Source organism: Bison bison, unplaced genomic scaffold (assembly GCF_000754665.1).
Source record: "Bison bison bison isolate TAMUID 2011002044 unplaced genomic scaffold, Bison_UMD1.0 scf7180017864231, whole genome shotgun sequence".
Taxonomy (NCBI): Eukaryota; Metazoa; Chordata; class Mammalia; order Artiodactyla; family Bovidae; genus Bison; species Bison bison.
This window is the reverse complement of record NW_011494803.1, coordinates 446,489-459,958: the sequence shown is the minus strand read 5'-3', so window position 1 is coordinate 459,958 and position 13,470 is coordinate 446,489. Positions and strand designations below refer to the sequence as shown.

Sequence of the window (13,470 nt, the reverse complement as noted above, 5' to 3'; positions counted from 1 at the left end):
ATGAGTGATGCTACACTCAGGTGTTAAGATGATAATCTTTTGAGAACCTCTCTTTCTTTCTGTATGGAAAATTGGAATTTTTTTCTTTTTTGCTCTTCTTTTTATTTACAAGTGCGATTTGCAGTGTAGTTTGCAATAGACTTTTGTTTTAGGTAATTTCGGACATTACCAAATTATCACACAAAAAGACTTTTTTAAAAAATTGAGTGTCGTAAATTTTGAAAGCTACAATCTATAGCTAATAATGATCATGAGAGCTGTAAGCAATTAACAGAATTACAGTCATTCTCCCGTTTGACTTACCCTCTTGTCTTCTGACCCAGTTGTTTTGTGTTTTCATGCCAGTATCACTCCATTGGCAAAAGTCAAAGAATGGTACTTGTACTGATAGCTAAAGAGTAGCAGGATTATAAAAGGAGTAACTTGTTACATTTATGGGGGAGCAAAGAGGAGAGGCACTATTATTTAATATCTACTGAAAAACAAAATGTATTAGACTCTTGTCAGTGGTATTGTTCTTTTGCAAAAACCTAAAAGCATAGTCATTGCCAGTGTGATATCAAATTCTTGTGTAAGTGTATAGACTATGTTTTGGAGAAGGCAGTGGCACCCCACTCCAGTACCCTTGCCTGGAAAATCCCATGGATGGAGGAGTCTGTGGGGTCGCTGAGTCGGACACGACTGAGCGACTTCACTTTCACTTTTCACTTTCATGCATTGGAGAAGGAAATGGCAACCCACTCCAGTGTTCTTGCCTGGAGAATCCCAGGGACGGGGGAGCCTGGTGGGCTGCCGTCTATGGGGTCGCACAGAGTCGGACACGACTGAAGTGACTTAGCAGCAGCAGACTATGTTTTCATGGGATGTATATGAAACAAGAGTGCTTACTTCTAGGGAAAAGTAGATTTGCAGTGAATAAGGTGGAGTCTTTCCCCACATATATTTCTGTAGTATTAATGTTTGTTAATGGTCAAGTGATACTTTTATAACTTTTATAAACAATACAAAAATAAATTCCCTCACCTCATCTTATTCTCACTAGCAAATACTATTAATAACTTGGTGTATACTTCTGTAGCCTTCTTATATTGAATTTGTTCTGACTGATTTATAAGCATGTTAAAATGTCTGGTGCTAAATGTTAATTAGATTTTTAACAACCTTAATAGAAAGAAATTGCTAAAAATGCAAATTTAAATATATGTTGAGTTTGAAATGAAAACTAGTTTCTTAAATGATTGTTGGTAATAACTGGATTCTTATTAAAACAATGTAGATGAAGCTGCTGTTAACCTTCTGAAAGAATTAGGCCCGTCAGGAATTGAAACAGAGCTTCGAAGTTTGTCTCCTGATTGTGGTGGTTCAGTAGGCATTATGAAGAGCTTCTTGAAGATGATTGGGACAATGTTGGACAGAAAGCGGGATTTTGAGTTAGCCCAGGCATACCTCGCCCTGTTTCTGAAGGTAAGTCTAAGATGTGAGACAGCACTTCACAGCTTGCCCTCCTCCACAGTAGCGTTGTCTGACAGAAATGTCTGCAGAGATGGAAACATTCTGTATCCATACTTCACTGCATCTGGCTACTGAGCACCTGAATCGTGGCTGATGTGACTAAGAACCTGAGTTTCTCATTTTATAGAAATTTAATTAATTTCAACAGCTTTCTGTGCCTAGTGACTACCATACTGGATAGCTGGATGGGGCAGCAGCTTGTAAATGTTCTTTGTTGACTTCTGTTTTTTAGCTCAGCACAATTTTGACTCAACCCCCTGACTTCTATATCATCCATAGACATAATTAACCTATTAGCGTTTTTATTTAGTTACATTTTGGCAGGTTTTTTTTTTAATGATCATGAAAAAAGTAAGGTTTACTTCTGTCCTGGTTGAAGGAGTTTCAAACGATTTGACAGTAACAGAGTTGCTTTTATGACGAATATAATGGAGAACTCATTTTTATCTCACTGCTATAACATATTGAAGGAGGTAGATGATGCTGATTTTCAGTAATAGTAGATAGATTATTTATCTCATAAATATCTAAAACAGTTTTCACTTGACTTAATTATTTGAAATTATTTAAAAAGTAAATTTATAGATGGTAGTGTGTAGGATAAAAAATTAGAAATGCTGCAGATTGTTCCTGTATTTTTTCCAAAATTTACCACAGTTGTAAATTTAGAACTAGGACTTTGTTTCTTCATGTGTATCAGGACTCTCCTTAAACAGAGGAGAGTCATTACTTCAGTTTTACTGAGAGAGTGACAGAACCATGAAGACTCATAATAGAGGAGAGGGAGATGTGAGATTGTAATAAACCAGCCTTTAAGAAAAAAAATCAAGAGTAGTGTCTTCTGAGGTTCCTTGTAAAACAGTTAAATCCAGCATAAACAAAATTTTACTTTTCTTAAATGTTCAGCTATCATTTTTCTTTTCAGCTGCACCTGAAAATGCTTCCTTCAGAGCCAGTACTTCTGGAAGAAATGACAAAGTTGTCGTCACAGTTGGAAGAAAACTGGATCCATTTACAGTTACTCTTTAATCAAAGCCTGTGTGTTTTAAATTATATTAAAAGTGCTTTGTTATAAAAATAAAGTTAGGTAGCTAAATCAAAGACTTTTCTATTAAAGAGGTTGAATTTAACTCATACCCTTGTTTTCCAAGTTTCAGTGTGAAAGGAAAATAAATGCCAGCACTACTGACTAGTCAGTCACTGTGACTCCACTTTACATGCTGAATACTTTTCTTGAAATAAAATTATACCTATCTTTTGTTTTAAATATGTAAAGAGCCTTCTCAAATGATCCATTTTCTGAGTTTCTTCATCAGTTACTTGGATATGACTTCTTTTGAATTGTCATCACCAAGCTTGTGTTTTTTGAATGTTTGTAACATACTGAGGTATGCTGGGTCTCTCATGTAAAGTATTACCAAGTTAAACTGAAGTTAAAAGTGATATATGTTTAAAAAGTGCCTTCATGTTATGAGGTAAAAAGACATGTGTCTTTCCTTGGTGGCCTTTGATGAAAACATAGTTATAACACTGACCTAGTCCTCTCTCCATTGTACCCTCTCTCCATTGTACTACACTGTACATTGTAGAATGTCCTCTCTCCGTTGTACATTCTAAAGGAACTTATTTTTTTTAATATGAGAGGTGCTTTCACAAGGCAACTTGCTATAGGAGTCAGTTGAACAGATACCTGGAATGGGTGAGGGAAATTCCAAATTCCATTGAAGATAGCCTTCAAAGGTCTTTCTTCCCCACTGAAGACCTTTTTATTTGGAAAGAAACTGCTGACTACATTTTTGTTTTGTTTTGTTTTGTTTTCTGACTACATTTTTGTATCATAACCATTGTGAAACCAGGCAGCTCTGGCACTTTTCCCTTTTTTCATCATTGTTGTTTCTGTGGTTCAAGACTTCAGCAATAAGTGAATTAATAAAGTTCAAATTTTTTATAGTCGAAAGTAGTGTTATTCATAAAATTCAGCTGGTTGTATCTGAATGCCAGTGCCATTCTAATTAGGATACAGTTTTACAGAATAATCTCCAAAGGAATAGTCTTCACAAGAAGCTGATCAATGATAACTTTAATTATCAAAGTTTTTTGTTTAATGGTGAAGTGTTTTTGTTAAAGGTAGAATTATTAATAGTAAACTGCTAAAGAAATAAGCCAGTATTGTTTTGTACTTTGTTCTTTTAGAAATGTATATAAACTTAATAAAGCCATTGACTTAAATGTTAGTAATGACTTAAGCTCTAACTTTAAAAACTGTATTTCCCCTTGCCCCAAATACTATATTATAAAGATATGGCAAAATTTCAGTGTACAGTTATGTACAGTGTGAAGATTGTACAGCTCTCCTGCACTGCAGGGGGATTCTTTATTGTCTAAGCTACCAGGGAAACCCAAGAAAACTGGAGTGGGTAGCCTATCCCTCCTCCAGGGGATCTTCCTGACCCAGGGATTGAACTGGGGTTTCCTGCATTGCAGGCAGACTCTTTACCAGCTGAGCTACCAGGGAAGCCCTAATTATCACTTAAGTTCTAACTTTAAAAACTGTTTCCCCTTGCCCCAAATACTATATCTAAAGATACGGCAAATTTCAGTATACAGTTCTGTACAATGTGAACATTGTAAATATCTAAAACAATAAGAGTGCTAAACTGAAATTGTATTACTGTGACAAATCTGGAACTTTTTTTTCAAATGAAAATACAGGAGTTCAGTATATTATTTTTATTGGAGATAGCTTTAGATAGTATTAAAGCATCATTTTGGCAGGTAACCTTCCAGAATTTTTCCTGTATGTTCACCATCAAAGGAAAATTTTTTGTGTATATTTTTTCTTAAAATGTTATCAGTTTGTGCATGCTGCTTTTTCTTTACCTTTTAAATTGCAAATGTAGTATATGACTGCATTTAAAACATCAGTCTATTTTTGATTAACAATCCCAATACCTTCCCTAGAAGTAACAATTGTTAACTTTCCATTTAGTCACTTCCATGTTTTCTGTGAATGTATATATATGTAATTGCTACAAGAAATGTATAGCTTCAGTTTTTACATAGATATATGTATATCATTCTGCAACTTTTCTCCGTGGTCTCTTTGAATATAATCTCACCTAATCTGACCTATTGATTTTTGTATAGTGTTCTACAACCTACTTAGCCTATAATGGACACTAGGGTAGTTTACTGCTTTTTTTTTCAAACAGTGCTAAAAGAGTATCATCCTGTATGATTGTATGGGCATAAGGATTTATTGTATGCTTAAGCTTTGACTTGCTGAGCCAGAGTTAGGCAGTTTTAAAGAGATACTTCATTGCTTAAATTTTTTTAATTTATAGGTGAAAAATTGTCATTTTTATTGTTCATGTTTAGGAAAAACCTTTACTAGTAGGTAAAGGTAAAGATGGACATCTTTTCATATATTTGCTTTAGACATGTGAATTGCCTTTTGCCAACACTGCTCATTTTTCTGTGAATGATTTGTCTTTTTATCTCATGAATTAGTTAGGAGTTTTTCATGTAGTTTGGATATAGATATTAGTCTTTTACATCTGTTTCAGTGTTTTCTCCCAGTTGGTCGCTTGTCTTTAGTTTTACTTTTGGTATCTTTTTTAAACAGATGTTTTATATTTATATATAGTTAAATTGATAAATATTTTTAGGACTTTTATTTCAAAATATAGATAGAGCATGTTCTGTATTTTTTTCTAAGTTAATTATGTATGCATCTCGATCTCCATTTGGAATTAATTTCTGTGAAGAGTGCAAGGTACAGAGCTACTTTTATTCAAAAGTCCAAAAACTATTTGTTGAAATCCATTCTTCCTGATTTGGGGTGGTGTTTTATTATGTGTTAAATTCTCTAAGGCATTTAGTTTTCCTAATAAATAATGAATTGTTTACAGTTTTCTGGTATGTTTTCAGAAATGGTTGGAGTGATGCATTCCTAATGTTTTTCAGAAATTTCTTGGCTGTTAGTGAGCATTTTTGAGGTTTTGATTTTAGTTAGAGTACATTCATAGTACTGATTTGAAGAGAATTACAGTTGACTCTTAAGCAGGAGGTTAGGGGTGCCACCTTTCATGCAGTCAAATCTGAGTATAATTTATAGTTGGCTCTCCATACTTGTGGTTCCTCCATATCCATGGTTCTGCATCTGTACTATATGATCTGAATTCAACTAACTGCAGACTATACATACCTGAAAAAAAAAGTATAAATGGACCACACAGTTCAAACCTGTGTTGTGCTATTCAAGGGTCAACCCTGCAATAGTATTTCTCTACTGTTTCTCTACTGTTTCAGGGTTGGCCCTTAAAAAACTCAGGTTTGAACTGTGTGGTCCACTTATTCTTGGGCTTTTGTTGTGGCTCAACTGGTAAAGAATCCGCCTGCAATGTGGGAGATCTGGGTTAGATCCCTGGGTTCAGAAGATCTCCTGGAGAAGGGAAAGGCTACCTACTCCAGTATTCTGACCTGGAGAATTATGTGGACTATATAGTCCATGGGGTCACAAAGAGTCAGACACGACTGAGCGACTTTCACTTTTCACTTGAAAACAATCTGTATTTTCATTAAACCAGAAGTGGTATTCTCTTCATTTAATAAGATTTCGTTATATAATTATACATTTTTTGACAGATTTAATTCTGGGGATTTTATTTTCATTGCTATAGTGAAATATGTCTTTTTCAAATAAAGTTTATAATTGATTATTGCTGTCCTGGTAAAAGCAATTTGCTTTTTATACAGTGATCTTTTCTGACACTGAAAAACTCTTAAAAGTTTGTCAGTTTAGATTTAGGAAATCCAAGAGAATCCCATCTTCTGCAATTGATGAGCCTTTGTTTTTTTATCCAGTATTCATATTTCAGGGCTTGCCAGGTGGTAAAGTGATGAAGAATTTGCTTGCCAATGCAGGAGATGCAAGAAACATGGGTTCCATCCCTGTGTCAGGAAGATCCCCTGGTGTAGCAAATGGTAACCTGCTCCAGTATTCTTGCCTGGAAAATTCCACAGGTAGAGGAGCCTGGTGGGCTACAGTCCATGAGATCACAAAGAGTGCAACATGACTGAGCACACACAAACATTCATATTTCACTGTTGAGGTCCTTTAATGGACGGGAACCTGGTGGTCGGGAGTTGACCGATAAGAAAGTAAAAGGGAGAGAAAGAGGCTGATATTCCTTGGTTTATGCAGAAAGCCAATGAAGCCCCTGCATGGGGCTTGCTCTGTTCACAAAGGCCTCAGGCACCCTCTTGATGAGGTAAAGGCTCAGAGTGCCTTCTCAAGAGGGTCTTAGAAGCCTGGGCAGGAAAGTGAACTCAGAGAGCCTCTGTACTCCAGGAAAGCAGCCTGAAAAAGGGAGAGAGAGAGAGAGAGAAAGACACGGGGACCAGAGCTCTGATGGAGCAAAGGTGTTTTAATCAACATGGTGTGGGCATATATACTGTCTTACAAGGTAGCACTCAGCAAAGATAAAGATTAAAATTCCAGACTTAAAACATAGGCGATCCATATTAGAGTTGTAAACAATCACTTTTACCTTATTGTTCACAAGAAGGAAGAGGGTACTTACCACTGTATAAAAAAACTAATGAAGGAAATGCCTGGATTCCTCAGCCCCCTGGAGAGGCTTGCCTCTATAAGGAACAGAATTCCTGACAGATCCAAAAGAGCACACAGGAAGCCTCCTATTAAATGCTTCCTGACATTTCACATAGTTGTTTTTAGTTAGAATTGCTGTAGCAATCCAGCACAGAATGTTGGATACTAGCAGTGTTTAGAGATTTTTGTGTTTGTGTAGTTATTGACAAGTGGAAATGCTTTTAGTGTTCCACCATTAAGGATAATGTATGCTTTGAATTTCTGGTAGATAGCCTTGGTTAAGTTCTGCTACTTAAAAATATTTAGAGGTAAATATTATATGATTATACAGTAGAAATGACAGATTCAAGGGATTAGATATGATACAGTGCCTGAAGAACTATGGACAGAGGTTCGTGACATTGTACCCAAGGCAGTGATCAAGACCATCCCCAAGCAAAAGAAATGCAAAAAGGCAAAATGGTTGTCTGAGGAGGCCGTACAAATAGCTGAGAAGAGAAGCTGAAGGCAAAGGACAAAAGGAAAGATAAACCCACAAGGAGAGATAAGAAAGCCTTCTTCAGTGATCAATGCAAAGAAATAGTGGAAAATAATAGAATGGGAAAGACTAGATATCTCTTTAAGAAAATTAGAGATACAAAGGGAATATTTCATGCAAAGATCGGCTCAATAAAGGACAGAAATGGTAGGGACCTAACAGAAGCAGAAAATACTAAGAAGAGGTGACAAGAATACACAGAACTGTACAAAAAAGATCAAGACCCAGATAATCATGATGGTGTGCTCACTCACCTAGAGCCAGACATCCTGGAATGTGAAGTCAAGTGGGCCTGAGGAAGCATCACTACGAACAAAGCTAGTGGAGGTGATGGAATTCCAGTTGAGCTATTCAAATCGTAAAAGACGATGCTGTGAAAGTGCTGCACTCAATATTCTAGCAAATTTGGAAAACTCAGCAGTGGCCACAGGACTGGAAAAGGTCAGTTTTCATTCCAATCCCAAAGAAAGGCAATGCCAAAGAATGCTCAAACTACCACACAATTGCTCTCATGTCAAACGCTAGCAAAGTAATGCTCAAAATTGTCCAAGCCAAGCTTCAACAGTATGTGAACTGAGAACTTTCAGATGTTCAAGCTGGATTTAGAAACAGCAGAGGAACCAGAGATTGAAAAGCCAACATCAGTTGGATCATAGAAAAAGGAAGAGAAACATCTCCTTTTTTGACTTCTGTTCCAAAGCCTTTGTGTGGACCACAACAAAGTGTGGAAAATTCTTCAAGAGATGGAAATACCAGACCATCGTACCTGCTTCATGAGAAATCTGTAGTCAGGTCAAGAAGCAACTGTTAGATTTGGACATGGAACAGCAGACTGGTTCCAAATTGGGAAAGGAGTACATCAAGGCTGTACATTGTCATCCTGCTTATTTAACTTATATGCAGAGTACATCATGAGAAATGCTGGGCTGGAGGAAGCACAAGCTGGAAGCAAGGTTGCCAGGAGAAATATCAATAACCTCAGATAAGCAAATAGCACCACCCTTATAGCAGAAAGCGAAGAGGAACTAAAGAGCTTCTTGAGGGTGAAAGAAGAGAGTGAAAAGGCTTGCCTAAAACTCAACATACAAAAAACTAAGATCATGGCATCTGGTCCCATCACTTTATGACAAATAGATGGGGAAACAGTGGAAACAGCGACAGATTTTTTCTTGGGCTCCAAAATCACTGCAGATGGTGACTGCAGCCATGAAATTATAAGACACTTGTCCCTTGGAAGAAAAGTTATGCCAACCTAGACAGCATATTCAAAAGCAGAGACATTACTTTGCCAACAAAGGTCCATCTAGTCAAGGCTATGGTTTTTCCAGGAGTCATGTATGGATGTGAGAGTTGGACTATAAAGAAAGCTGAGCACAGAAGAATTGATGCTTTTGAACTGTGGTGTTGGAGAAGACTCTTGAGAGTCCCTTGGACTGCAAGGAGATCCAACCAGTCCATTCTGAAGGAGATCAGCCCTGGGATTTCTTTGGAAGGAACGATGCTAAAGCTGAAACTCCAGTACTTTGGCCACCTCATGCGAAGAGTTCAGATCTTCGTTTTCTGAATGTTGAGCTCTAAGCCAACTTTTTCACTCTCCACTTTCACTTTCATCAAGAGGCTTTTTAGTTCCTCTTCACTTTCTGCCATAAGGGTGGTGTCATCTGCATATCTGAGGTTATTGATATTTCTCCCGGCAATCTTGATTCCAGCTTGTGTTTTCTTCCAGTCCAGCGTTTCTCATGAGGTACATGAAGTACATGAGGTACATGCATAGAAGTTAAATAAGCAGGGTGACAATATACAGCCTTGACATACTCCTTTTCCTATTTGGAAACAGTCTGTTGTTCCATGTCCAGTTCTAACTGTTGCTTCCTGACCTGCATATAGATTTCTCAAAAGGCAGATCAGGTGGTCTGGTATTCCCATCTCTCTCAGAATTTTCCACAGTTGATTGTGATCCACACAGTCAAAGGCTTTGGCATAGTCAATAAAGCAGAAATACATGTTTTTCTGGAACTCTCTTGCTTTTTCCATGATCCAGCAGATGTTAGAAATTTGATCTCTGGTTCCTCTGCCGTTTCTAAAACCAGCTTGAACCTCAAGAAGTTCATGGTTCACATATTGCTGAAGCCTGGCTTGGAGAATTTTGAGCATTACTTTACTAGCGTGTGAGATGAGTGCAATTGTGCGGTGGTTTGAGCATTTGGCATTGCCTTTCTTTGGGATTGGAATGAAAACTGACCCTTTCCAGTCCTGTGGCCACTGCTGAGTTTTCCAAATTTGCTGGCATATTGAGTGCAGCACTTTCACAGCATTATCTTTCAGGATTTGGAATAGCTCAACTGGAATTCCATCACCTCCACTAGCTTTGTTCGTAGTGATGCTTTCTAAGGCCCGCTTGACTTAGTGCCAAAAAATTGATGCTTTTGAACTGTGGTGTTGGAGAAGACTCTTTGAGAGTCCCTTGGACTGCAAGGACATCAAACCAGTCAATTGTAACAGAAATCAGTCCTGAATTTTCATTGGGAGGACTGAGGCTGAAGCTGAAACTCCAATATTTTGGCTACCTGATGTGAAGAACTGACTCATTGGAAAAGACTCTGATGCTGGGAAAGATTTAAGGCAGGAGGAGAAGGGGACAACAGAGGATGAGATTGTTGGATGGCATCACTGACTCAATGGACATGAGTTTGAGCCAATTTGGGGAGGTGTTGATAGACAGGGAAGCCTGGTGCTGCAGTCCATGGGGTCGAAAAGAGTTGGAGATGACTGAGAGACTGAACCGAACTGATAGAATTTTATCAAGTGATGGTTTTCAGCATATATTAGAAAATCAATATCTTGGTGTAATTGGTGAATTTTATTCAAAGATTTCTAACACTGAGTCACTTTGATTTCTGTAGTAGCACTTTTTGTGAGGTGAAACTGGCATACTTTTGTCTCATGAAATTCATTTATCTTTGATACATTTTTTGAACTTGTCTATTTAAGGGGATAAAAGGCTTACATAAAGTCTTTATTACATGGTGATTTTTAACTACTTAATTTTTTTCTATTGTTACTGAAGTAATTGGAAATTCTGTCTCTTCTCAGTCCAATGTTGGTAAACTCTGTTTTCCTTAGAAATTATGACTTTGTAAATCTAAATTTTGGAATTTGTTAAATTATATTAGGATTATGCCTTTTTTTAATTGCTAGGTTGTAAGTGACCAAAACCTAACCCAAATATATGAGTATCTACAATGTCCAGGAATAAAAATTGGCTTTATCTACTGCTAGATCCATGGATTCCACAAGAATTCGTGCTTTTCTCCATCTCCATTCTGTTCTCATTTTTAGTTATCTGTTCAGTCACAATCGCTCCTCATTCTCTGAGTTGTCAGATATTTATTGAGAACTTACTATGTGCCAGCATCTTATTTGTGTTGGGAGTCTAAGTGATCAAAACTTGAAACAATACAGGTGTCAGCCTCTCTGAATTTATGTATTTTCCGCATAAACTGAACGATAGTGAGGGTCACTGGTGATATATTTGGGCAGAAGGAGAGGCCTGTGACAGCTCAGTTTTCCATGACTGTGGGTGACATTTGGAGAGCTGAATTTTCCACCGGCTTCATTAGGGCAACTAAGGAGAGCTGAGAGTATACTGTTCAAAGGCTGGCTGCCAAGCCACTGTGACAAAGTGAGCCATGACCCCATAGCAGTGTGTGACTGCACCATCCTAGCCCACAGCTCAGTTGGAAGGCTGAGGCACGTGCTAAATGGAATGGTGGTGGTGGGTGAAGGGAGGAGGAGAGAAGGATCTGGCAACAGAGAAGGCTTTCTGTTATCCATATGCAATCTTGGAAAAAAAGGAGTGGATTGAACCACTAAGAAAGAAATAGACTTGGGAGAAAATCTGAACATGTAATTCCACTGAACATGTATTCAAAAGAGCCTAATGCAAAAGAGACCGAGATACTTTTTATTTGGTAAATTTGTTTCCCCTATCCCCCAAATCAGTGGCATGAGAGTTTAGGATGATTTTAGTCCGTTATATAAAAAAATTTTGTAGGGATTTTTTTCAGTGTCTGTACTGTAGGCTGAATTTCCAATTCCAATTATGCTAATTTGCAATTCCAGCTGAATTCTACTAGACATCTCTAAAGAAGTACACAGGATATTCAGTATTTCGTTTTCATCTACACCAAAGACATGCAGATAGCTGATTTAATGCTCAAGGGAAAAAATAATGGTATAAATCTTAGACAATTGTTAGCAATATCGTCTATTTGCAATTGCAGCCAGGAATGTATATTTCAAATCAAAAGGTTTTGTTACCGTTTTAGTTTTTTCCACTGTCTCTGACTAACCGGTCTTTACAACTTACTTATTTTGGCTATTTTTCCCTATCTGAACTTTACAAGTCTGGCCTCTATCCCTAACTCAGGCTTTGTTTCCTCATTTGTGACCACACCCTGCTCTCTATAGAGGAAATATGCAAGGGCAGTGGCCGAATTAGTGGCAGGTGTGAGCATTTTCCAGCCTGAATTCAGTTCACCGTCTGAATTGAGTCTCTAAGCAGTATAATACACGAAAAGGTGACAGCCTCCCATCCAGCAGTGTTTCACTCCTTTCTCCAGTTACTGACTTAACTAATTCTGCTTCATCGAATGCTACTTAGTGCCTACGCTCTGAGGTGCTGTTTTATGCTCTTGAAATACTATAGAAAACGAAACATACATGGACTCTTGTGGAGCTGTTTTAAAACTCTTCCTTTCATACTCTGTTAGTGGCCATTTTCTTTTGCTCTTGTTTAGTGCAAACACACGAGACCGTTTCTACACCCCAGGCTTCGCCAAACCAGTAGCTACGGATTTGTTTTGAATGCGCATGTGCATGCGTGCCCGCTGCCTATGCGCCTGCGTGCCTGCCCGCGTCCGCTGCGTATGTGCCTGCGACAGGAGGTCTCTGCTGCTGCTGCTGCTATTCACTTCAGTCATGTCCGACTCTGTGCGACCCGATAGACGGCAGCCCACCAGGCTCCCCTGTCCCTGGGATTCTCCAGGCAAGAGTACTGGAGTGGGGTGCCATTGCCTTCTCCAGGAGGTCTCTAGTACCTTCTAAACGTGTGCCGTACCCGCATGAGAGGAAGTACGACATGAGGAAGCGCATGCTTGTTGTTTGGCTGCCATTCTTTTCTGAGAGAATTTGGTTATAACTTAGAAAAGCAAGACAACGTGAGAGAAAAATAACTTAAAAAAAAACCACAACAACACTTTTTTTTCCTCAGAAGCCACCACCTGTAGGTTCTCTGAAGGGAGGCAACAGGTTGGTGCTAGATGACGACCTTTGGGGGAATAGAAGAGAGGCGTCAGCCAGACCGTGCCTGTGTGACGGGGCTCCTGGATCTGAAGGCTGGGCTCCAGGGGTTGTGGTGCCCGCACCAGCTCCTGGCACAGTGAACACGTTCCGCCTGACGGGAAGGCAGACGCGGGGAAGGAGGTGAGGTGACGGTCGCTGCGACAGCCGGGGCTGTAACCAGCGAGGAGACAGACACACATTGGCACGTGTGCTTCCCTCAGTCCGCCCCTGTACCCTGTCCTCAGTGGTTCTTACAGAATCCTGTGTGGGGTTTGACAGAGTGTTGGCGATACCAACGCAAACAAGACAAGGTGCCCGACCCCAAAACGCCGACGAGATGAGCCACACAGGAGGAGCGCCTCTGCGTCTATGGAGCCAGGAGAGACTGCGTTGAGAGGACAGCTGTCAGGAGAGCTCTAAAGACAGGTGGGTGGCCAGGGGGGTGGTGGGTAGAGAGAGGCAA

At 38.9% G+C, this 13,470-nt stretch overlaps 1 protein-coding gene across 3 annotated transcripts in view; it reads left to right on the top strand.

Annotated features, from left to right (window-relative positions):
• Positions 1 to 5,422, top strand: part of WDR36 (WD repeat domain 36) — a 43,798-nt gene extending 38,376 nt beyond the window's left edge. For all 3 annotated transcript variants that reach the window (XM_010846141.1, XM_010846140.1, XM_010846142.1), the window contains exons 22-23: positions 1,277 to 1,464; positions 2,438 to 5,422. In XM_010846141.1, the coding sequence (XP_010844443.1) occupies positions 1,277 to 1,464; positions 2,438 to 2,587 (338 nt within the window). In that variant the 3' untranslated portion in view covers positions 2,588 to 5,422. The remainder of the gene's footprint in view (positions 1 to 1,276; positions 1,465 to 2,437) is intronic.
• Positions 5,423 to 13,470: the final 8,048 nt, after the last annotated feature.